The following is a 25,314-nucleotide window of genomic DNA, read 5'->3' on the forward strand; positions in this document are numbered from 1 at the left end:
CACGTACGTTCTGCTCATGTGTGAGAGGAAATAACTCCACATGCCAGCAGGGGGAGGTAGTCCGTTATGATACGAGAAGACCATTTTCAAACCGCTGTCGGTCACCACTTGTATTACAGGTAGTCTACTAATGGAGAATAATGTCTGATAAAAAGTTGAAAATGGCGCTGTCGTTGTTGTCAGCCCTTGGTCTTCTAGTGGAAAAAGAAAAGAAGAGGCGGCGGAGACAAATAAGGAGAAACCGCACTAAAGGGTGAAAGCATGGATACTACAGCGGCATGCTCAAGGGGCTTTACTGAACCTGTGACAAGAGCTGGAGAGAAATGAAACATCCGAACAGCCAATCAGAGTGATTCATCTCACCGACCACCTATTAAAAATGTTGAATCAGCTGAAAAAAGGCAGACGGGTAGCGACGCAAAAACTAGGGCGACGACCGCTCACTGGTGTGTCGGGGCCTTTAGAGAAAATCAGATTTCTTTGCAGCATAGGACGATTAATTTTTTTTATTTTACACAGTTAAAGATTCAAAGAGCGGCGGGGAAATGCAAATTCAAAGTCTTTCCAGATTTAAACCACAAAAGTACATCAGTCAGTTTTTTCTGTTCAAAGCAAAACTTCTTAATTATGACATCATTTTTTATCGTTTTTGGATCTGTTCTCAAACAAATGCTGATGTACTTTTTCAGGTTTTACAACAAGAAGAAGCGGAAGAAGCCAACACAGGATGAGAGGAAGAAGAGGAGAGCATGCAAAAAATGACAATTAAAAAATAAAACTTACCACAGATCGGGTCTGGCCTCCTACATTTTATACAATCTGACAAACGTTCAGTGCATTCAGTGGATTGAACCCAACAAACACTAGCCAGCTCAACCAGCATGCACGAGTCCAAATACTTCAAACTGATGAATGAGTGAGGAACTTAAAAAAACATCCTGGTGTGCTTTTTGATCAACTTTGAGAGGATCTTAAATTCAGTTCGCTGCAGCACAACGAGCTGAATGTCAGAGGTTTGTCCCACAGATGAAACCCAAATACAGATGCACCAGGTGTGACATTCAAAAACGTCTGCAGGTTAGATGGAAAAATAATAACACACAGACAAAACCAACCATCGTTAATAAAATAAAGTTTGGGGTGTTACAGTGAAAACTACGAAAAACTCAACCCAAAAGGCAACTGAAGTTTCCCAAAAGTAAAGTGCGGATGACCGTGTGCATGCCGGGGTAAACTGTCCAGCGGGTTTCACACCTGTGTCAGGAGAACTGAACTCGGGCCACCAACCTCCCATGTTCTCTCCCTCCATTGGGGTCGTGCTCTCAGAGGGGCTCCGCGGGTCCTGGAACGTGGCGTGTCCGTCAAACTCAAAGTCCTCCTGCAGGTTTAAAACAAGGCAGAGACAGTTTTTTAAAGCATCAGGTCCTCTAAGGTAGAAAGATAATCCTCCTGAGTCAGCTCACTGCAGCTGACACGAAAGTGGAATTGTATTCTTTATCTATTTCCCCAAATATCGCCCATCAACTTTTATAATCCTCTAATACATTCCTTCTCAAACTGTGGTACCAGTACCAATGGTGGTATGCGGAATCCCTCTTGTGGCACTCTGGGAGTCTTCCATTTTTTTATTTTTCAATGTTCAAATCCATTAGTTGACAAGCAAAGCTGTGATGGCAAGCGGAAGAGGCAAATATGACGCTTAAAATTATTTGCATTTGCGGCTCGATACGATATTGTGCGACGGATTCATTGAGCAGCAAAACAGGAAGTGAAGTCGACGACAGAGAACCCAGCACACGTGCAAGAGGCGCCGATAGCACAGCCAGTGGCGTATCAGCACCAGCTAGCAACACACAATGCTAAACAGTAAGAAAAAATGCCTCGAGTTCAACATCCAGTTTGGATTCTTTTGGAGCGGCACAGAGAATGAGCCCAGGCCGCAGTGCGTGGTGTGCGGTTAATAACAAATAATATGCATATCAGGAATAAAATGGCTGTCCGTCCTGTGTAAACTACATATTCTACAATTCTACAATTCACTTAGCAGACGCTTTAATCCAAAGCGACGTACATCAGAGAGTAAGAACAACACAAGCACGGATCTAGAAAAAAAAAGGGAACAATGTCAGTAAGAGCAAACGATCAGCTTTGAGTCTGATTGGACACACAGGTGCTGACAGGAAGTGACCAGAGGCAAAGCACTACATTGAGGGCAGTTCTTGAGAGCGCTATATGTAGTTAAGTAGCCCCACGCTAATGTTTTTCAATGTTCGCCGTAATGGTGGTACTCGAAGAGTGAAATATTCTCTGCGGTGGTATTCTGTGAAAAACCGCTGCTGTAATCGATCTGAGCACTTAGAGCCTGACGATACTGAATGCTTTGTTTGCTCTGAAGAAATCCACCAGGATTAGAGATACCAGATACGATTACATCTTAAAACTGGATTGTTCAGAAGCAGATCTCGTAATCAGATAAGGTGGAGTTATCAGATCCTGGTTGTTATCCTGATACGGAGACCTCTAGTTAGCGTTGTTCAAAATTTTGGCGGTGGATCGGGATAATAGAACATCCCCGCACTTGTCAATGTCACCTCTCCCTCAACGACCAATCAAAGTTAAGTAGAGGCGGGAACTGAGCTGATATCAGGACAAACTAATCGAACTCGTGTATATGAGGGTGTAAAGCTGCTGCTAATACCAGTACAAGAGTCGTATAGATCGTTTTCATGTTTTCTCCTGATATTTGATTTGCTTTTCAGTAGTTCAGTCAGCATATGTAGACAATGCTAGACCGTTAGAAACATTTAAGAATTGAACAAATCTCTGGAATATTCTGGTATAACCCGAGCACAGCGTCAGTAACGTCAGCGTGTCCACCCACCTGCAGGCTTCTCTGGGCCGGAGCTGTCATCTTCTTGGCCCTGTGGTGGCCGAGCCCCCGGGCTTGAGCCAGCTCCTCCTCCAACTCCTGCTGCCGAGAGGCCAGAGCTGGATCGGAGCAGCCAGGAAAGAACCAGTCATCCTCAATCAGTTTTGTGCCACAGGGAAAGGGGGACGGTTTTGTTGGATTGAAGATGTGTTTATGGATGGGAGGGGGGGATTGAAATGGGTAAGAAGAAATGACGGAGGCGCGGAAGAAGACGTGTTTTTGAGGACAGGGTGGTGTGTATGGAGAACAGATGAGTGTGTTGGTGGTGATGGTTTTCATGATATGAGAGATGAGGCACTTTAAACACCAAAACAACTGACTTTGCAACACAGAAAACAGATCTTGAAAAGGTGACAGCAGAGACGAGTAGAGCAAGAAGCATCGGGGACAGGGAGGGAGAGAATCAGGTGTGGAGGAAGCAGAAGACTTAAACTACGAATATGTGAGAACCTCTTTATTTGTATGAGCGTCGTGGACCTGAGAAACACTTGAAAAGCAACATTCTGGTCAGAGCCATGCACACTTAATTTGCATAGCAAAGGATAACAGCATTCAAACATGTGGGAGAAGGGAAGTAAAAGTGGCAGTGGGAGGAAGGAGAGGGCCTGCTTTTCATGAGTCACCATCGTTTGTGTTCAACAGGGAGACCAGAGAGTTATTTAGAGCAACTCGGGGCAGGTGCAGATCTGAGGGGAGGGGGGGGTTTCTTCCTCGGTTTCTTTCAGTTTTCATTTAGCAGCAAAGGATGCAAGCAGGGAAAAGGCCAGATTGATTAGTATGAACAAAACGTGTTCCCATCTGTTTTGTGACAACAGGCTGATTTTGATGTGAAGGGAGGGGGAAAAGGGGGGAGCAGCTCGAAGCAGGGAGTCGGGCAGAAAGAGAAGAAGAGGGTTGAGCAGCAGTGGATAAGCAGAAGTAGGCTCCATTTAAAAAAGGACTAAGCATACAGAAAATCACAATGTTATAAAAACAGTGTAATGATTTAGAACATGCAACTAATCAGGTGGGAAGAAAAAACAAATGTGAAGCAGGACAGCTCCAGTCTGCTTCTTGCAGGACGTTTTAAACTACAGTGACCACAGCAGCAGCGAGGCTTACAGAAGATGTAAGAACGAGAGAACAATAAGTGATACTCGTGAAACAAGAACAGGAAACCTAAAAAAAAAGTCAGACCTGCTGTATTCAGAAACTTTCTCCTCTTTTGTATGCCTGGGAATACCTTGAGGCAGAATTTATTTAAAGGGGTGTTACAGGTTTTAAAACATGGACACTATTTACTTTTTTTATATTTTGGGGCCTTAATGCCAGCAAATACATGCTGAGTCTGCTGCAAGCACGAGAAAAGCTGAAGAGAGCAGGTCGACCCGGACAGAAGTCAGATTTATGTTGGTGAATTTAAAGGTCACTGATGAGCACAAACTCTGAGAGCGCCCGGCTCATTCATAAAGCATATCTGCCTTTGTCACCCGGAAAATCACATCAGAGCAACTCAGTTTAAAGGAGCAATATGTAACTCTGACACCTAGTGTTTAAAATGGGTACTGCTGTCCAAATTCTAAACATTGTAGAGAGCCGTCTCCCCTCGCCCTCCTCTCTGAGTCAATGCTCAGGTTGCCATGTGGTGGACACTGAAGCTTCAGTGTTTATCCAGCTCTGGTCTGTAAACCTTTCTGTGTTCTAACCTCTCTCCATTTTTCAAAAGCATCTCCAATATTGATCCTAGTTTGAGCACGTTTCTGCTCGTGGAGCTTATTAGAAACATGCAGAGGCTTTTTAGGTCGGGTACAATCACTTCTATCTGAACCACTTCTCTTGAACGCTTCCATCGCTGCAACACCTGTTGGTTTGACCTGATAACTGCTCTCAAACTGAGGGGCGTCCAAAACGGCCTTCTGGCGACATAAGGTAATTTTATCGTTTCTTTAACTACAAATCTTACAGATTGCTCCTTTAAACTTTTGATTTAAGTCACTAAAAAATAACCAAACCGGTCAGATTGAATTGAATGCAAAAGAAAAAAGAAGAAGGGTTTACAGTTTTTTGTTCGGTTAGAGAAAATGAAATGATAAAAACCCAGCTGACAAATCAAATAGAGTTCTCTGCTTTTTGAAGTGTTAATTAACGTGAGGGCTTTGAGTCGAGTCGTGAAGCTTTTAGTGTCTCATTACTCACACGGGGTTCATTAATGTCTACTCCACTTCACCGATTAATTAATTCAAGAGTCTGTGGCGCACGAAGCTAATCCAAATCAACAGCCTCATCTAATGTAGAAGGGACTATTAGCTGATGTATTTTAAGAGTGACGGATTTTATATTTATATTCTACTGAATTTAAGCTTAATTTTTTTGCTTCTCTGTCCTCATGAAAAGCTGAAAAGTCTAACAAATGTATACTTTTTTGCATTTTTTAAAGGTCACATATTATCCAAATCCACTTCCTTATGTTTCTCTAACTCTAACATGTGTCTCTAGTCCGTCTGCAAACCCCCCAACGATGAGAAAAATCCATCCTCTCCGTCTTTTGCCTGCTCGATTTTTCAGAAAATGTGTGCTCAAACATGCTGTTTGGAGATTTTCCCTTCATGACATCACAAAGGGCAGTAACCCCTCCCCCAGCTAGGTGTTTGTTCTGCCCTCTGAGTCTGCCTTCTCACCATAAACAATACGACATGGAGCAAGAAAGCTTGAGACACCCAAGCCCTTCGGGGGACACAGCTCATTTACATATTTAAAGGTACAGACACAGAAACAGCCTGTTCTGAGCAGGGCTGAAATAGAGGGGTTCATAGACATGATCAAATACAGGATCAGAGTGGATTTAGAACAAGAAACATCACACACATGTTTTGGGGAGCTCTGAGACTCATTTACACTGGTTGAAGAGGAGGAGGATATGTGACCTTTAAAAGACAATATGATCCAAGAAGCAGCTTTAAAACAGGCTGGAAGGGCTGCAATGTAATCCTTGAGGGCAAAGATTTGCGATCAAAAATAGCATTACTTTAATTCTGAGAGTGTGCAATAGCCATTTGACACAGCTGGAATGTTTTAGTCTTTTCTGAAATGACTGATATGTAAACAATATGCTGGCTTCTTTGCTTTTCATGCACTATAAGTCTACAAACAAAGATGTGCTATCAGTGTTATTGAGCATCTGGTAAGAGACCAAAGTTAGTTCTCGTCCCAGAGTTAGTGCTGCTGATCTAGCCACCCCATCAGAAAAGAAGAGGACAGTGTAGCTTGATTATATTTGAAACCAGGATATCATACTGGTGGATTAACCCACATTGTTTTAGTGTAATGGATGTAGAGAAGACACAGTACGACAGGAGAACAGAAAGGAATGGGAAGAGAGGAACAGTACAGGAGGAGGGGAGGAAAGGGAAAACAAAATGGCGGACCCTGAAGTGAAGCCTGCCGCCGTACTGCCTGTAGCTCGACCCCGGCGAAAATGTTAAATTGGGGGAACTTCAGACAGTACAGAGAGCGAGAGCTGCACTGGAGGTTTGGAGGAGCCTGCATGCACAAAACTGATGGGAAACTGTTCTGCGTGGCTGCTCCCATCCCTGGAGCAGGGGCTGGAGGGGGATGAGTGAGGAGGGTGGGGGAGGGCGGAGGTCCACGAGATGGGAGACACCACAGGGTAAACCAAATGCTCCCCGTTAACAATGGTGAGGAAGGGGGGGGGGGTTTAAGAAAAAGAAAGTAATGTTCAGTCAGACAACAGAGGACATGTGGTCGGCAGTAAAACACAAACTTCAAATGTCTCTAATAAAAAGAAAAATGGTGGGAGTGATGGTGGAGGTTCAAAGTGCACTGGCCCTGTTTATGTATGCAATAACATCCATCCTGGGTGATCGGATAACAAGCACTTAAAAACAGCAACATCTGCGTGTGGTCCTTTGTACCGACCGAGCTATTCACTAAACTGGAATGACTTGAAATTAGCACGAGCTTGTGTCATCCTCTAGTTGTGCACTTACCCTCTCTTTCCTCCTCCATGTGGCTGATGCGGAGCGCCATGGCAGCCTTCTCCTCCTTGGCACGGTCTCTGGCGCTGACCGCCTCGGTTACCATCTCCTGCCACTCCAGCACCTGGCTCTGAGTGTCGTCGGCGCTGCCCGACTCGCTTGTCTGCGATTGAAAGGAGCAATGGAGTAACAGGAAGCGGTAAATTAGCTGTTTCCCTCGACTGCAAAGAGGAAGTTTAGAAAAAAAAGGTTGGATCCTTTACCTGAGAAGCAGCCCTCTTGGTGAACTGCTCCAGGTCTGCTTGTAGAGTTCTCTGTTGCTCCTCGTACACAACCAGCTTAGCCTCCAGCATTTCTAAGAACACAGTTCATCTTAGCATCAAAGCATCCAGTCATAATGCAGATTATAATAAATCCATCTGAAACAAAAGGCACACAGTTTGGGAGTAAACATTTTGGCACCGTTCTTTGCTTTGAGCTCCTCGTATTGCTCCACCTTCCAGACGTTTTCCTCCCTCTCCTCCTCCAGCGCCGTGATCTGACTTCGTAGGGCGTTTAGGTCAGGGGGGGCAACGCCAGCCTGCAGGGAACATATAACCATCTTTAAATGTACCTCACACTAAAGCCCCGTTTCCACCAAGAGGTCAGGTTTGGTTCAGTAAATCCTGATCTCGCTTGTGTTTCCACAGTCAACTGTACCCTTACACATCACTACAGCACAGCGGCGTGACATGGTGCAAATGGCCGATAAATTCAACAAAGAACATGACGCAGTAAACAAAGATCAATGATTCCTAGGACAGTCTGCATCTCCGAGGCAAAAAACAAAAAACGCCTTGAAATTACCCTCTCCAAATCTGCAGGATATTTAAACATTGTGTGTTTGTCCTTTATTACCGCTGTCACACAGGAAGTGAAGATTCTTCCGACCAATCAACAGGCTGCAGTGTGTCTAGCTCCACCCTTTAGGGTCAGATCGGCACACTTGGCACCCCAACGGAAGGATACCAAAAAAGTAGGCAGTTTTTTAACATACTGTTGTCATAGAGACAATCCGCACGAGCAGCGCTTTTATGCTACATAAAGCGTTCCAGAGCGTACCGCCAGCGCTTCTCTACCCCCCACAAAAGGAGCCAGGTGCACACCAGGCCGTGTTTGGCATATTGCTGTGTTTTTTAAATTATATTTAATTCATCATGACAAATGCTTTTTGAGTGTATTAATTAAAAGTTTCTTGTAATTCCTTGGAGATAATTTAACAAAGGTGTTACCTGGCTCTTCTTCAGCTCCTCCTCCAGCTGTCTGATCCGAGATTTCGACCATGCTTTCATTTTCAGGAACTTCGCCTCCGATCGGCTGGCTTCTTCTGTTTTTTGTTTTGCTTGGGCTGCAAAATGAAGAGAGGGAAGATGTGATACAATGTTTTGATTAGATGAACATGACTTCTGAAGAGGAGTTACAAATTTACATTCGTCAATGCAACCAATGAGACTCTTTATTTACTGATGGTTTGCTAAAATGCAACTTTGCAATGCTGGTTAAAACCGTCAGAAAAAAAACTGAAAGGTAAAAGAAACAACGATGTCTGTATGGTGTCTTTTCAGCAACTAACACCATGTCCTAACAGCATGAGAGCGTTGGATGTAGCATTGCATCGCATATGATTCTCTACTCTCTAAATTTCAGTTTCTCCTTACTAACATAATAACATTACAACATGTGGTTATTTTATTTTGAAGGTGGAAAAACAGAAGTGTGGTGCTTTTATTTTGAAGGTGGAAAAACTGAAGTGTGGTGCTTTTATTCTGAAGGTAGACAAACTGAAGTGTGGTGCTTTTATTCTGAAGGTAGACAAACAGAAGTGTGGTGCTTTTATTTTGAAAGTGGACAAACTGAAGTGTGGTGCTTTTATTTTGAAAGTGGACAAACTGAAGTGTGATACTTTTATTTTGAAGGTGGACAAACAGAAGTGTGATACTTTTATTTTGAAGGTGGACAAACAGAAGTGTGGTGCTTTTATTTTGAAGGTGGACAAACAGAAGTGTGGTGCTTTTATTTTGAAGGTGGACAAACAGAAGTGTGGTGCTTTTATTTTGAAGGTGGACAAACAGAAGTGTGGTGCTTTTATTTTGAAGGTGGACAAACTGAAGTGTGATACTTTTATTTTGAAAGTGGACAAACAGGAGTGTGGTGCTTTATTTCGAAGGTGGACAAACTGAAGTGTGGTGCTTTTATTTTGAAAGTGGACAAACAGAAGTGTGGTGCTTTTATTTTGAAGGTGGACAAACTGAAGTGTGGTGCTTTGTTTTGACGAGCTGTTGACTCAAATCTCAACACTCAGAGGCTCGTTGATAAACGGCTCACGGTGAGATGAGTAAAGTTTGTCTCGGGTGTTGACACAAATCAAAGCTCAACACTTCAATCATGAATGTGGATATTATTAACGCACCGTTATCACCAGCTAACAAGATCTGCTGAGTGAGAGAAGAGAGTGACAGTGACGTGTAAAGTCTGCTCCAACCTATTTATAATTTATCGATATTTGACGTTGACTTTCACGCTGTTCTGAGCCACGCCACCAGCTGCAGACCCCAATTTGAAGAATCAAAAAAGGCCAATAAATGCCAGATTATGCTCCCATTAAATTGTCTCTATTTCTCTTTAGGAACAGTGAGACTTAAACATTAACATAAAGAACCAACCTTCCAGTTCAGCCACCCGTTCGGTCGATGCTGAATCTGAATGCACGTTTCCGCTCCTCGAGGCCTCCTGACTGGCAGGCGGCGCTGATAACGAAGCCCTCCTCAGCTCCTCCAGCTGTCCCAGGAGGTCCTGCTGCGTCTGGGTCATCTGTGCCTCATGCTGCTCTGTCATTCGCTGCACCTCTGTCCTCTGCTTCTCCATCAGGTCGCGAAGTTGCGCCCTCATCACATGCTTCTCCGCCTCCATCTTTGATTCCAGGCTCTCTCGCTCTACCTGTAGCCGCCGCAGTCGCTCCTGGAGCTCCTGGAGGAGGAAAGTGAGCAGGAGCGGAGGAGCCTTAGACGAGATTCAGGTTTACACTTTGAAGATCGTGAATGTGAAAAGATGTTGCTCCTGACCTTTATCTGTTGGTCCCTGCCGTCCACCTCTCCCTGGAGAACGTCGATGACCTGAGTTTTACCCAGAAGCACCTCCTCCTTCTCGTGGAGCTTCTGTTTCAGAGCCTTGAGAAGCTGAGGAGGACACAAAAAGACGTTTTCAACAAAACACAACAAACCCCACAACGCTACGACATTAAACACACAGTATATAGATTCCACCACCAGGGGGCTCTCAATCAAAACAATAACAGAAGATGACTTTGAGGCTGAGGGGGAATCATGGGAGTGATTCTCTCTACTACTCCCCCCGAACTCTAAGTTGATCGTAGTCATGACAACAGGGTGAAACCCACCTGATGAAGAGAATATGTTTACTGACGAGCTAATGTATCCAAGTAAAATTTACATGATGTTTTTATCACAGCAGTACGGCAGCTTTCAGTAGCAGCTCACGCTTCCTTACAGTGAAGTAGTATCATCAAGTGTTTCCACGGCAACGACAAACATGTCCTGTTTGTCATGAAGGCTGCCAAGACAAGACACGTCCTGTTGCTACTATAAATTAACGACTTCTCTGGCTTTGATAACTTTTGGAAATATTTGAGGAGGTGTAACATTTAGTCCCTCTTTAATTAAGTTACAGTTTTTATTGTAAACATTGTATATGTTGTTCCTTTAAAACCTGAAAAATAGTTCAGTCACACCGCTTTGTTGACACTAAATCAAAATCATGTAGTCAAGTCGTGAGTTTAAAACAATCAGGGGGTTCTGGCTTAAGTTTGACGACAAGGATAACTTTTCTGTTAAACAGCAAACGATTCTTTTATCTTCATTGTTGTTGTTACCTGCTCCAAGTCTGCGCTGGCGTCAGACTTTGCGGCCAGCTTGAAGAGCTCCTGTTCGTGCATCTGGTTAATCTCCATCAGCTGGTTATCCTTCTGAATAATGATGTCTTTGAATGTCTGGATCTGAAAACCAAGCAGAGGGAGCTTTATCAGAACAGAGACAGCAGGAAAAAAAACTTCTAGAAAGCAAACATCTGCACATATATTCAAGTGTTGTCCAAAACTTGAACAGGATCTGGTAATCAATCTAACCTTCAAACATTAGCGGTAAGTCTTCTTAAATCATTTTATGTTCGAGAAATGTGGTGTCGCTACAAGAAAAAAATGGCTGCCATAAATCAAAGTATATCTGCCCGAGTACAACCTGAGTGCTTTGATACTTACGTTCTGTTTGTACATGCTCTCCTTCTGACTGTACTGCTCCTTCTCTGAGTCCAGCAGCTCTTTGAGGCTGTCCGCCTGCTCCTGCAGCAGACTGGAGCTCTCCTCAGACTCTCCCACCTTCCTGGTCAGAGTCTGCACCAGCAGCTGCAGCTCCTGCATCGCCCCGCTGTCCTCTGACACCTGAACACGTGCAGAAACAGTTTAGCATCAAAGACCATTTGAGCATTAAAAATACTGGGGGGGAAAGAGTATTAAGCATGATGTGTACAGCAGAAATTTGTGAGGTGGATGACCTTTTGTTGTAATGCAGGTATAACTGGCTGATCTCCTGCTAACGCTGTTTGCAGGTGGACAATGTACGCCTCTTTTTCTGCCAGCTTCCTGTCCCTCTCTGTCAGCATGGCGTCCATTTCTTCACCTCGCTGCCGCTGGAACTCAACCTCCCTCACCTGGGAGAAAGAAGAAGCCAAGCTCATTAGGGAATAGAAAATAAAGCGGACACTCGACCAACTGCAGGATTTTGCACTTCAGCATTGCCTTCATTTTTTTTAACACCTGAGGTTTCCGCTTGATCTGGGACGAATACAAATATGGTTACAGCCCTAGTAAATGTGATTCATTCATGTCTTTAAAAGTATTGGAAAACCCCTTAAAGTAGACTTTCCTTAAAGTTAGTAAGCTGAAACGTCTTTTGAAATGCTTACTGTTACTGTAACAATTTGCCCTGAGGAGAAATTGCTCCTGTTCAACGTTGTTCATTTTGCTGATAAATAAAACAGACATTAGAAACATCACCTTGTTGTCCAGTTCCTCCACTCTTTGTGCCAGCTGATGCTCCAAGTCCTCCACCTTCTTCTTGAGCAGGACAATTTTTCCTCGACTGGCGTGCTCCCCTCCTTCTGACGACCCCTACAGAGACACAGAAAGACAAGACTTTCAAAAAAAAATCAAGAAACTTTTGGACTACATTTACCAGAAACACAGCTCGGACAGGATCCTTAGAATGAACTGTAACATGTTAGAAATCTCAGAAATGTTTCACAGTGATTTTATGCCGGAGCTTTGGCGCTCCCTAGTGGAAAAAGTTGTATATTACTCAAGTCTAAATAAGGTTCAAAGTAACGAGTGGATTTCAGACGAAACACAGAGGTGATTTTTGGTAAATTATGTATAAATGTTTGTATTTTCATACACACTTTCATGTGTATCAATGTGTGTACGCTTGTACCTTTTTGCCGTGCGTGGGGGTGCCCTGACCTCCCTGTTGTTTCTTCAGCTCCTCCAGCTGTGTGGTGAGGGAGGTCACCTTTGCTTTGTTCTGCAGACGCAGCTTCGACAGTTTGGCCTCGCATGTTTCCTTCTCCACCTGAGACACAGACGATGTGTTTTAATGTAACTTCAGTGACATGCTTTGTTACACTCATCATCTCTAAGAGAACATGTGAGGACACGCTGCCTCAAAAGATGTGACTCTGGTAGTGTAATGATGGACTGCATCGTACAGATGAAGTCTAATCTCACATTCCTGGGTTTATTACTGTGTTGCTGACTTTGACTTTCTGGTTTAATAGTTAACAGGATGCAGGTCTCTTCCTGAATGATCTCAGTCGGTGACAAACACGAGAAGCTGCAGAAGCAATACAAACTTTAAGAGAGAAACTCATGACATTTACAGCACCTGGATTTATCAGCCAGGCCTCTGAGCAAGAGCATTGACAGGAATAAAAAGATGCTACAGAATTCTTTAAAACAGAAAAGAGCCTTAGTGATTGGCTTTAACGTTGGCTGACCATACGTCCAGATTTTACCAGGGCTGTCCAGTTTTCCAGCTCCGTTTCCTGAGTCCCCACAAATATCTATAAAACACTCCTGTGTCCTGGTTTTGAACGGTCGCTGTCATGGTTTTAACCAAAAAGCCCCGTGACATAAAGTGACTGATCTCACCTTTAGTTGGTCGTCTTTGGAGCGTAGTGTTGCATCCTTCTCCCGGATCAACTCTTTCAGCTGAGCGACCAGCTGCTCAGTTTGAGCGAGGCGTTCTGACATTTCTTCTACAGCGACCTCTCCACCTGCAGCAGCAGAGGAAGCACCCCGGGGAGAGCCGGGGCCCTGGAGAGGGGAGACAGAGGACAGGTGGAAGAAGTCAGTGTGTTTGTGAGTTCAAGGAATGCACATCCTGGCTAGACAGAAAGAAAAAAAAACACCCAGTGTTGGAATGAGTGCACTGTTTTTTCTTTGTAGTTACATTTTATAAAACCCTCTGTGAGTTAAAACACAGTTCCATCTGAGGTTGAACTTGAGTACGCTGCAGGTTACCAACATCACCAAATTGAATTTAAAGAAACAGTAAATAGAGAGTGGATTATTACTGGTTATAAAACTGTGCTAGATTCAAGAAACAATGAAAACAAAACTAGAGCCTGACCGATTTTTGGGGCCGATACCGATATTGATATTGGGGAGCGAGGAATATTTCTGATACAATATATTGTGCAATATCTTTCTTAGATCTTTGTTCAATCTGTAGAAATAGATACATAAAGATATACACATTTATTGTGTTGATCCCTCAAATGCAGTTATCAAACACTTGTGGAAAAGATATTTAATGAAGACACTCAACTGTGAGTAACTGAGCATGTACGTGCATCACTGCTAAACACTCTGGAGAGTGATGATGCTTGTTGTAATCCATATAGCGCCCTCTGCTGGTGAAAGAAAACTGCAAGAGTAATATAATGAAACCCAAATTAAATGCCTTTTGGTGAATAAATCAAGTAATATCGGCACATATATGCATATTTTTGTCGGTACATGATCAATCAAAGAGGAGAATAAAGGTCAAATGGGTCCTGGTGAGTTGGAAGTAAAGTGTTAAATAGTGGAAAGGAATCTGAAGAAACTCCAAGGAGAAGGAATGCTGCTCTTATACCACCTCAGATATGCTTTCTTCTAAGAAATGCTTCACTGAATGTAATGATGAGCAGTTTAATCAGAAGTTGCATTATTTTCTAAACATGAGATGGAGATAAGTACATCGGCTGTGGAGTAAATAGGAAAGTGTTGCAGAGGGATTAAAGCCTGAGCAGCGGTCCCCCCTCACAGGAAGTGTGAGCCCTGATTGTCCGAGTCAAAGCCCTGTGCTCAGCAGTCTACATAAATCCAGTCCACATGGACAGCACACAGACTGCAGGGCTTTCACTCGGTTTCTTTACAGCCAATAAAGAGGTTGGTAAGAGGCTGCACAGGAAAACACTAAATGATTCATGAAAACGGAAACTCCGGTCAAAGTCTGAGTGAGAAATTCGGCACACATACAGCTTAACCTAAAAAGTCAGAAGTTTTTCAGGAGTTTTGTGCGAGTGTGAAAGCCCTAAAAGACACCGAATATCTGACTGTGTTCTGTATGAAGATGAGTGATTGTGGAAAAAGTAAGTCGATGCTGATAATACTTCCTCAACGACACACTAATCGTTGTCAGCTGACCAGCGTGGCAATGTGACCATTTAAGTAATAAAGAAATCTGAACCAGTGTACTCACCATAGAGCCAGGCTCCCCCTCTTCTCCAGAAAACCATTTCAGCATGGTTCCAGTTTAGAGCTGAAAATACAAAAACATTCAGCATAATTATTCATCAAACCCAATTCAATTATCTGCATTATTTGGCAGTACAAACATGGTGTCTGCATCGTATGTCAGAACCACCCAACAGATCGTTTGAACTATTCACTGCATTAGTGATGAATCTAGCATGCTGTTTCAACATTTAGAAAATGCTCATATAAGGAGCATAGTTCACAGTTCACCATTTCATTTGAGTTTCATTGTATTTCACTAGCAGTTCTCTTTCACCAGCAGATGGCGCTATATTGAATACAACAAGCATCATCACTCTCCAGAGTGTCGAGCGGTGATGCACGTACATGCACAGTTACTTTCCAGTTGAGTGACCATCTTGTCTTCATCACATATCTCTGGCAGAATATGTAGTTTCTAGCTACATAGTAATAGCACCCTCAAATAGCTGAACTGGCAATAATGTTGATCTGTGCTCTACTCTGTGTTTTCCTACGTTGAATTATTTACAACCACTCTAGATTAGCAGGTCATAGCTGTACAGTCTCTCAGGTTAGTTCATCTGGCAACCTGACCAGCAGGCCACCGGACGCAGGACGAGTGAGACAAGTGGGTGTTGGACAATCAGCCAAAAGAAGAAGACATATGATACATCCTTCATTTACATCACAGCTGATTACACAGTCCGGTTTCAAAACCAGCCAGACGGTTATGTCTCCTATAAGGTTGTCAAAACTTTTAATACTTAATAGTTTTTTGATACCACATGTTTCAAAATAGGAAACAGTCTCTCGTATTTGAATAATCAAGAGGATTTAAAAAAATACTGAAGCTTTAAAAAAAACTACATCTATTTGATGAGTAAGTAAGAGTGACATAACTCAATTGAAAATTGCAAGCAACGGCTGAATGGGTTTGGCAACATTTCAGTACCTAAACATTGCCAAGGTTTTTGTGCAATTTAGGCTGCGTTCAAACTGCAAGCCTTAATGCGCCATTACGATTTTTTGCTTGAAATCTGTCAGATTTGTTTGTATCTGTATGACTCCTGTGAGAACTCGTCACAACCCTGAACCAACCAACACACTCAAAAACCAACAGAGACGTCACACGCAGCACCAACGTGCCGACCCGAGCATCTACGACCTCCTGCAGAAGAACAAAGTTCATTCTTCACATTTATCGATGTTACTTCAGAGTAAACTCTGTTTTTGTTTTTTTTAGTTAACAGTGCCCAAAGATCTTCCACCCAATGGCAAAGTGTTCCAAAGTGTTGGAGTTTCAACCTCAAAAGCACAATCCCTCCTTGATTTTTAGTCAGAAGTGTGGACCCACCAGCAAACCCTGATCAGAGGACCTTAGAGATCTGCTGGGAGTGTAAGGCCGTAGAGGTTCTGTGAGGTTGGCCGGTGCCTGTCCATGCAGGGCTTGGAAAATAAGGACAAGATTCTTGAATTGTGTGTAAAGAAAACAGAATTGGAGGTATTATATGTGACCTTTTGGAGGACCTGGCTAATAGTCTGGCTGCAGCATATTGTACTAGTTGTAAACGGAGAAGGAATGCTTTGCCAAGAAAGGTGAGAAGAGAGTTGCAGCAATCCAAACTGGAGGACATGATTGCATGTTTGGTCATCTCCACCTGAGCTGTGGAAACAATGGGCCTATGTGTGGCAATATGTATCAGCTGATAAAAACAAGAGCAAGCCAGACAATTCATATGATGAACAAGGTGCAGAGACTGAGCACAAACAAGCTCTTATTCTTTACTCCCTTTTAGATCTAGTACCCAACCAACACCTTTCAGACTGAACTGGCCTGGACTTGAGGCCTGAGCACACTGACAGGCTGCAGGATCAGCCAAACTCATTCAGCCAGTCTTACTAACCCCCCCCCCCCCCATGTGACGCAGGAGAAATCAGGTCAAACTAGTTCTCTCACACATTTCCAAATGACACCGTGGCTGTCTGCTGTCTTTCCTCATCATCTCAAAACAACAAACTCGGAACAATTCGTTTTGCAATGTCTGACACAAGAAACATTTTAATAATAATCCACAAGAAGAGAGATGATGGGAACTGTGCTGAATCACCCCTAATCACGGCATGTTGTCAGTTTACCTTATAAAAGAAATGCATTAAGATAGAAGGATGTAAATGAAGGAAAACCCACCAACAGAACCTGCAGACCAACAGAACCTGCAGACCAACAGAACCTGCAGACACTTTTAAACACCGACGTGAAGATGATCAGTTTCCTTTAACTCAATGAAAATCATAGTTTTCAAAACGGGGAAAGACCTCTAATTCTACTTAAAATGCATAAATGTTAACCACTTCAAAAGCAAGGATGCAAACAGCCTGTAAACTGTTTCATGTCGCTTAAAGTTTCTCACTGAAAGAGGTTTTTCACGTCAGCTAAGTTGCTAGCATGAATATGCTAACGCTATCCCTACGTTAACACTTATAACCCGTATCACTGCTAAATTATAACCTTAAAAACTCAACTCTTCAGCCAAAAGAGGGCCTCGGATGTTAAGCATTTTGTCGGCAACACGTTATTTAAAAATCATACTTACAAGTGAGAGCAAACGTGAATCCAGCCAGCTAACTTTATGTGTCAAGCTATGTAGCTACATGCTAACTTAGCTAGCTCTACGCTTGGTAGATTTGCTCAGTCATACAAGTTGCGCTTCAATTAAATATTATTCTTAAGTGCTTACTGGATTCACAGCTTCATGAAAAGTCCACCTGAAGCTTCGTTACCTCGACAAAATCCTCTGAAGTTACATTTTATTCCATTTGGCGACGGGACAGAGATGCATTGGTCACATTTGTCAACAGACAACTGGGAGGATCGTGCGCATGCGCAATTCTGTCAGTTGACAGGTCCCCAGAGGAAAACCCATCGATGCATTAGTGTAAGAATTATTGACTTTAAAGCACAAATAATGTGAAATGATTAAATATAAATGTTTAGATATTTTAGAGCTATAAAAAAAAGCTTCTCTTGAGTTTTTATTCTGTCCAGAAATGCGTCTTCTGTTTGGGTCAATAACTTAATCATGTAAATAGCCCATCATCCTTATCTGAGCTCAATCTATGCACAGTGCTGAATTTATTTACTGCAAAAAAACTCTCAACCTAATGTAAAGCCTATTGGTTACATAATTACATATTATAATAATAATGTTATACATTTGTAAAGAGAGAGCACATCAACATTTCCTTAAGCTTCCCACCTTGAAATAGGCCTATTGCCATGCTAAGTTGTTGTTTAATGATTTACTGTTGTCTCAGTGTGAATTTTGTTCTGTGGTTTCCCTCTCTCCTGCAATGGTTTGATCCAAATAGGGCGAGGCCAAGAGAGGGATAAAGTAGACTCAGCCATTACCTGGGGGGAATTTACACTCAATACAGAGCAGAGTAAATATATCAAGAAGGGGGAATAAAAGTAAAGACCAAGTAATAATAAGCAGGCTGAGAATCGGTAACTTAGTAGTCATAGTAATTGAACAACACGCTACACTTAAAGGGGAAACATCCAACAGGAGTGTGTGATGATTGTCATCAGACAGAAACAATCGAGCATATAGCCTCATATCATGCAAGAACTTCAATCAGGAGGGACAAGAAATGATGTCATGTTTGCAGAAAATAGGACGAGTGGAAGCCAGTTTGAGGAGCGTTAATGCAACCTTTTGCACCCTCGTAGAAGTGGGTCTGGTTGCTGGAGCTTTTTGACCTGTTCAAGCCTTTCCTTCTCCATGACCATGCACCTTGGTAGTTGGTGAAGTGGTGGCAGAAAACCCTATTGCAATTCTTCTACAACATCATCTTTTTACTCACCACCCGTGGCGCACAGCCGCACTTTAATCCCAGCATGCATATTAAAAAGACGCAATGCATTCTAAAGAAACAACTGTTTGAAAGAATGAAGTGTAAAGCTCTGACTCATTGTGAGTTGGACTCTCGGGTAGGATAGCATGCTCTGGTGACCCGTAGGCTCATACACTGGGACACCTTTATATAGACTTAATATATAAGGTCTGCTCCCTCACTGTCTATGTGTTTTTATCACACAGAGAAGTACCGTGTGGTATTGTTTGAGTTCTCAGGACATCCTTATGCCCTCTGTCCCAAATGATCAGAGAGAAATTGGGAAATTGTGGGGCGGCAGTAGCTTAATCCGTAGGGACTTGGGTTGGGAATCGGAGGGTTGAAGGTTCAAGTCCCGATGCCGTGGTCTGGTAGCTGTAGCCCTTGTGCAAGGCACTGAACCCTCAGCTGCTCTGATGCACCTGACTGTGTCATCTCTCCATTTCCACAGGTCCTGTTTGTGCATGTGTGGGCTTTTGGGTAGTGTGCACCCTCAGCCTGGAATCTGTTGTAGAATGACATGAAACTCAAGGAGCTGGAGTCCTTAGAGGTTTTACAATCTAAAATTGAAGACGTAAAATCAGATTCTACAGGATGTCAGTGTTTGTAGCTCGACAGTTTAAACCACAGACTCCCAGATTTGACTCATAAATGTTTTTTCAAAAAGGTTACTGGTTTGTAAATCATACGGTCTCTCTTTTTGTCTCAATCTGTAACTTTGTGTTTGTGCTGCTGACCGTCTCGAGCAGGTCTCCCTTGGAAAAGAGGTTTTTAATCTCAATTAACCTGGTTAAATAAAAATCCATTCATCCATCCATTATCCATAATGCCGATCCCAGCTGTGACTGGGAGACTGGACTGTTCACCAGTCAATCACAGGGCTGACATATAGACAACCAGCAACACTCATATTCACACCTACTTGAAATTTTAGAGTCAGCAGTTAACCTAACAAGCATGTCTTTGGACTGTGGGAGGAAGCCGGAGTACCTGGAGAAAACCCTCACATGCACGGGGAGAACATGCAGACTCCACACCTCCTCGCTGTGCGGTAACATCGCTAACCACTGCAATATAACATCATTGCAAAAAAGTGATATAAAAAGAAAGGAAAACGTGCCCTCACTGAAGCCGAGGGTATCACGTCTGGTGTTGTGTCACACATGAGACACCGTCACCTCCACCTGCTGTCCCCTTATAGTGACCACCTGCGACCCTTTACCGTATGGATTTAGCCTGCCTTACTAATCTTATCCTTTAAGGCTCTTTGCCTTATATGGTATGATATAATGGCCGACCCAAACCACCAGGATCACGTTGATCACTACTTGAATATATCTGCACCTACAACTCAAAACCTCTGAGACAGACACACAGGTTGAAATATTTACTGTGAGTTATAAGTATCAATCATTAAAATGGGTTTAAAGGTATGTGTCCCTGTAGCTGTAACTGGTGTCCCATTGAAACTAAAGGGTATCATACTATTAGGTAAAGAGCCTTAAAAGCTAAAAATAGTCACTCGGACTAAATCCATATCGTGAAAGCTCCCGTGAGGTCTCTGTGAGGCAACTGTGAGGGCTTTGGTAGATGCAGGACTGGAGCTCATTTAGGTTTTATATCACAGCTTATGGAGGAAAATAAACACACTTAAACACTGTAACTTGCTCTGTGTGTAAAATGGAAACACATAACTATATCATAAATCCAGTCTATCCTGTGTAAATGTGTCTCTGAGTCATGACTGTCCACAATTAGTGAGAAGCTCGAGTCCCGCTGGCTGTGTTGTTGTCAGAGCCGTGTTTACATGGACGAGACGGGCGGCTCCTCCCCTTGAGTATAAAAGCTGTTTCAGTTAAGGACTAGATAGAAGAAGAAGAACATACTCACTGATTATTTGGATGTTAGTAAGAGTTTTTAGATCACGCTCATTCTGTGTCAGTTTACATGCAATGTGAAGCTACGAACTAAAGAGCGCTAACATTAGCATGCTAACACAACAATGTAAGACACAGCTTGAGTCGAGGACAATTTTGTCCGCCTTGCGCTTAATGCTTAATTATGGTGCCTTCTAATTAATAACTCCTTTATGTGAATGTGACTGGAGTGGGGTTGGAGGTGTGTCTCTGGAGGAGAGCGGAGGCTTCAGTATGGAGGAGGCGTGGCCAAACAGCAGTTTGTTTTGGTTTTATTTGAAAAACACATGATCAGACAATAAATGGAATGGGATACTCTTTTAATTGGGGGGTAGAGACAGGAGTGGATGTTGGGAGGAGAGAGAGTTGGATGACATGCAGCAAAGGGCAGAGGTCGGATTTGAACCCACAGCCGCTGCGACGAGGACTACAGCCTCTGCACTCTGGTGCATATATCCCATATCCAGATTGGGATATTCTTGACTTTCTGAAGTTTAGGGTCTCGTTGCAGCCAGGTCGTAGTCTCCATGCAGGATTGTACAGATGTAAAAAACATTTAAGGGGAAAGAAGATATCTGGCTCTCTTCGGCCGTGACTTGTTGGCCCTTTCCCAAAAAAGGGACCTCAATGAAAGAAACAGATGTCCCTTTTTTTAATTAAGCCCTCAGATTACCCTGAATTTGAACTCTCCCTGATTGAAGTCACACCGCAGATCACGTCCGTGGACAATAACAAATATAGTGAATGTTCTCCAATGTTTTTTTGAGTGAACAAAAAAAAAAAACGTAAGGCAGCGTATTACTGTCTCTTTAAGTCCAGTCATTTATCATCACTGTGTCTTCTCCTGCCGCTCAATGAACCAATCGCAGGGCCCGATGTCCAGTTTGAGCTGATCCATCAGCCACGGGTCCTTTTCAGCGCCCTCGATAAATTCCTCTAAAGAAATCCGACCTGAGCGGGAGAAACGCAAAATCAGAACAAATACAGTGATAGGGAAGCAAGAACATGTAGGCATGCTGTATTAAAATCAACACAGCTCTTACTGTCTCTGTTCTTGTCCACCAGTTCAAATATTCTGTCACAAACATCTTCAACATTTGTGTCCGTGACGCTCGGGTTGTTGTGTTTCTTTATCTTGTGGATGATCTGAGGAGACATACATCAGAGAGTAAGACCAACACAAGCAAGGATGTAGAGAGGAGGAAACAACGTCAGGAAGTGAGAACAAACAGCTTTAAGTCTGATCGGACACACAGGTGCTGACAGGAAGTGACCAGAGGTGCTGACAGGAAGTGACCAGAGGTGCTGACAGGGTTCAGGTAAGGAGGAGCCGTTTTGTAAGCGAGCAGCAGAGTTTTAAATTTGATTCGAGCAGTAACTGGGAGCCTGTGGTGTGATGTGTGCTGTTTTGGGCAGGCTGAAGACCATTAGTGCAAATTCTTGGCTGTAAGATATACAGAATCATGAGCATGATATAGAACTGTGTCGTCTGCATATAGATGATTGATGATTTCATCAAGCGGTGTAAGAAACCAAAGACATGTGCATAGATTTAAGATGGAAGTCAACACCAATCCAAACTGATACTAAGAGACGGACTGTTGAACTAGTTGAAGTACCTGGGTCAGTCTTATAACATCTCAGCAACGTCTTGACTTTCCCAGCTAACTAAACTGGTTTAGTGTGCGCAGTAAACTGGTGACTCCAAGCTGGAGTCTGTCCTCACCTTTGGCCTGATCACCTGGCCCCAGTTGTTCAAAAGTAACCCAACAGGATTAAAGCTATTGGAAAGGTTTCAACCTCGGGGATCAAGTTGCTCAAAAGTAAATAAGGATTATGTCATTAGAGAGAGGATCAGTTCATCTGATCCTGGTTTTAATCCAGATGAAACCTCCAGTTTGTGTTGTTCAGAATTTTGGATAAGGATCAGGATTACCTGGATCCAAAAACTCCGGATCATCCTGATCCCAGCAGAGAGCAGGATTCATGCTGGATTACAGTGGACAAAATGGAAGTAAGCTCATAAATCACTGAGACAAAACAAAATAGACTGTCTGCACGCCACCTCTACCATCTCCGTGCTCTAATGAACCTGCTGCATTATGTTTCCTGTTCTCCAGTATGGTCTTCTCCACTCTTTACTTCACATTGAGATTCTGTTCAACTACACGTAGCATTGATATAAAGACACATATTCTCATTATAGTGTCGTATAGAGGACTCTGTTGCTTCGTCTGTTACTTTTGCATCTTTTTTTTACTCCACATCTTACCTCAGGAGACCCCCGCCCCCGCTCCTCTCTTACAGGGATAGTCTCCAGCTTTGAGGTGCATGTGTGAACAACCAGATCAGGAGAATATCCGGAGCAGTCCATCTGAAATAATCTAGATATTTTCAGGAGTGTGTATGTGAAAACGACTAAGGTAAGGTGACATGGTATGTATTCCTGAGAGGAACTGTCAGATCGTGTTGATTTGGCGCCAAGTGGTCGCGAGATTTACTATTTTCTTTCACTTGAGTCTTGCCGGAAAGTCAGGGTACACAAAGAGCTGTTTGCGTTCACATTGTTTGGGTCTGTGCTTCTTGGTTAACCGTGTTTTGGAAATAAGTTAGCCAAAAGTGCACAATCACACACAGCGCTCGTCGTTGATTACAAACTACACATCAACCTCACACAGACTCGTAGTACGGCTCGTCTCCACATGAACCCTGTTGAGTTGAGAGGCAAAATGAAAGCAGGAGCTGATTTGTCTGTACACGTGTGAATCAACCTCTGGGTTGCGCCTGTTGCTTTTGTCATGGAAAAATACTATCTGTCTGTTGCCTTCGTTTGACCTTCAAAGATTAGGATGATTGTGCGTCATTTCGCAATTAGAAACTGTTTCTCTGTATGGCCTTGGTCTGTATCTCCAACAGGTACGCTCCTCAGGATCTGGGCACAGCATGATCTTAGATCAGTGTGCCCTCCTGACAAAGGAGTTTCTGTTGATGTTCCTCCGTACCAGGTGCCTTATAGAAGCTTGCATAGATAAATCACCAGGCAAACTAGCAGAAGGCGTAGTCACTAGGGCAAGCTGAAATCAATGATGATGTATCACTCAAAATACCTAAACCTGTGAAAGTATAAATATGCTCTGCAACCTGGACTGCCCTGGGAATCTTTGATGCACTTGTGACTGATGTTACTTTTGTAGCTGATTGCCCCTTTTGCAAAATAACTTTTTACTATATGCAATAAAATACACAAAGACAAAAGACTTTGACTTGAGATCTTTCATTACCAACAGAAAAATCCACAAAACTTTTGTAAGTCATAAAAGCTAGCTTTCCATGCGTGAATCCTGGTGTCAAAGCATCTTTCAGAACTGACGGGTTACATAAGCCCCGTTTCCACCAAGCAGTTCAGTTCGACTCGTCATGGTATGGCACGCATTTGGTGGCGTTTCTGTCAAAAGTTGGGTGAAGGTCCCAAAAGTACCGGTCCATATTGCCTACTTTTTGCTACCTTTCTGTTGCGGTGCCAAAGCATACCAATCCGACCCTAAAAGGTGGGACTAGAAACACTGCAGTCTGTTTATTGGTTGAAAGAATCGTCACTTCCTGTGTAATAACCCGCCATGTTTAAATATCCAATCAACTTACTTACATTCAAGGCTAGTGTAGAATTTATTTGAGAACATGTCAGCACTGTGCACCACACCAAAAGCCAATCAAATGTGAAGTATACATGTGTAGTCCAGAGTGAACTACAGAAACATCCCAATGAACAGATTGAAATCCTGTGTCTCGTTATGGATAATTAACTGAATACTTACTTTGATTATGTGTCGTACTTCTTGTCTGTCCAGGCAGCCGTTTCCATCTCTGTCGTAAACTTTAAAAGACCACTTCAGCTTGTCCTCCAGTTTCCCTCGAAGAACAAGATGCACCGCTGTTACATACTCCAGGAAGTCGATGTGACCGTCCTGAGGAGCACACACACAGATACATCAGGCTCACTGCCTTCAAACAAAAACTGAGGGGTTCACTTATCCAAACCCTCTATAACACCTTACCTTATTGGTATCAAATGATCGGAACAGATTGTCCATGTAAGCAGATTCTTCTTCAGAGGATCTGCTGTTGACTCCAAAGATCTTCTTGAATTCATGCAGGTGCAGGTTTCCACTCGGGCATTCGCTGGCAAACTTGCGGTAGAGCTCCTGGATGTTCTGAAGAGTCACCTCTTTCTCTGTGCCGCTCTGTCCCTGACCCATAGTTTCATAAATAAAAGTGTCTGATATAATGAAAACACCTTACATAGAAGTTGTTAGGGACATCCATCTCTGCACCTGCCATGAATCCATGGCTTAAGCCCCCCGTCAGACTACCCAGTGTGGGCTATTTTAAGCTAACAAATCCAGTAGATTTTCCAGTGATCCTGGTCAAATCCCTCTCAAGAATTCCACTTTCTTTCTTCAATATTTGTGCGTCCTCCGCTCTCACTCTCAGCGACTGCACATTATTCCAGATTAACTCCCCGCTGAGCTTTAAAGTGTTTGCTTGTTAAGCAACAGTTCCTTCTGGTTGCTGGACAGAGTGAGTGGATTGCCCCCCACGTAGAGACAAAAGGCCACCTTCTGAGCTCGCAGGAAGATTAAAAGATATTGTGACGTCAAATCCTGGGCGCGATCGCGGTGAAACTTTGGATCCGCTTGAGGTCGGTCTGTGCACACTTCACCCAGCCTCACC

The 25,314-nt window shown here is 43.2% G+C and overlaps 2 protein-coding genes across 2 annotated transcripts in view; both read right to left on the reverse strand.

Moving 5' to 3' along the window:
* The window catches only part of LOC109996752 (golgin subfamily B member 1-like), a 39,118-nt gene extending 21,477 nt beyond the window's left edge, over positions 1–17,641 (reverse strand). Inside the window, exons 1-16 of the mRNA XM_065952569.1 lie at positions 17,512–17,641; positions 14,757–14,816; positions 13,160–13,324; positions 12,444–12,581; positions 12,011–12,124; positions 11,509–11,664; positions 11,216–11,395; positions 10,832–10,954; positions 10,005–10,118; positions 9,606–9,909; positions 8,175–8,290; positions 7,366–7,483; positions 7,167–7,258; positions 6,916–7,066; positions 2,882–2,988; positions 1,255–1,378 (exon numbers count right to left, since the gene is read on the reverse strand). Coding sequence (XP_065808641.1) covers positions 1,255–1,378; positions 2,882–2,988; positions 6,916–7,066; positions 7,167–7,258; positions 7,366–7,483; positions 8,175–8,290; positions 9,606–9,909; positions 10,005–10,118; positions 10,832–10,954; positions 11,216–11,395; positions 11,509–11,664; positions 12,011–12,124; positions 12,444–12,581; positions 13,160–13,324; positions 14,757–14,801 — 2,047 coding nt within the window. The 5' untranslated portion in view covers positions 14,802–14,816; positions 17,512–17,641. The remainder of the gene's footprint in view (positions 1–1,254; positions 1,379–2,881; positions 2,989–6,915; positions 7,067–7,166; positions 7,259–7,365; positions 7,484–8,174; positions 8,291–9,605; positions 9,910–10,004; positions 10,119–10,831; positions 10,955–11,215; positions 11,396–11,508; positions 11,665–12,010; positions 12,125–12,443; positions 12,582–13,159; positions 13,325–14,756; positions 14,817–17,511) is intronic.
* Positions 17,642–20,844: 3,203 nt separating this feature from the next.
* On the reverse strand, positions 20,845–25,170 carry LOC109996749 (guanylyl cyclase-activating protein 2-like). Its single transcript, XM_020651026.2, has 4 exons — positions 24,639–25,170; positions 24,399–24,548; positions 21,627–21,729; positions 20,845–21,534 (listed from the first exon to the last, which is right to left on the reverse strand). Exons 1-4 carry the CDS (start codon positions 24,837–24,839, stop codon positions 21,413–21,415), a joined length of 576 nt encoding a protein of 191 aa, XP_020506682.1. The 5' UTR covers positions 24,840–25,170; the 3' UTR covers positions 20,845–21,412.
* Between the last annotated feature and the right edge of the window lie 144 nt (positions 25,171–25,314).

Source organism: Labrus bergylta, chromosome 3 (genome assembly GCF_963930695.1).
Source record: "Labrus bergylta chromosome 3, fLabBer1.1, whole genome shotgun sequence".
NCBI classification, from domain to species: Eukaryota; Metazoa; Chordata; class Actinopteri; order Labriformes; family Labridae; genus Labrus; species Labrus bergylta.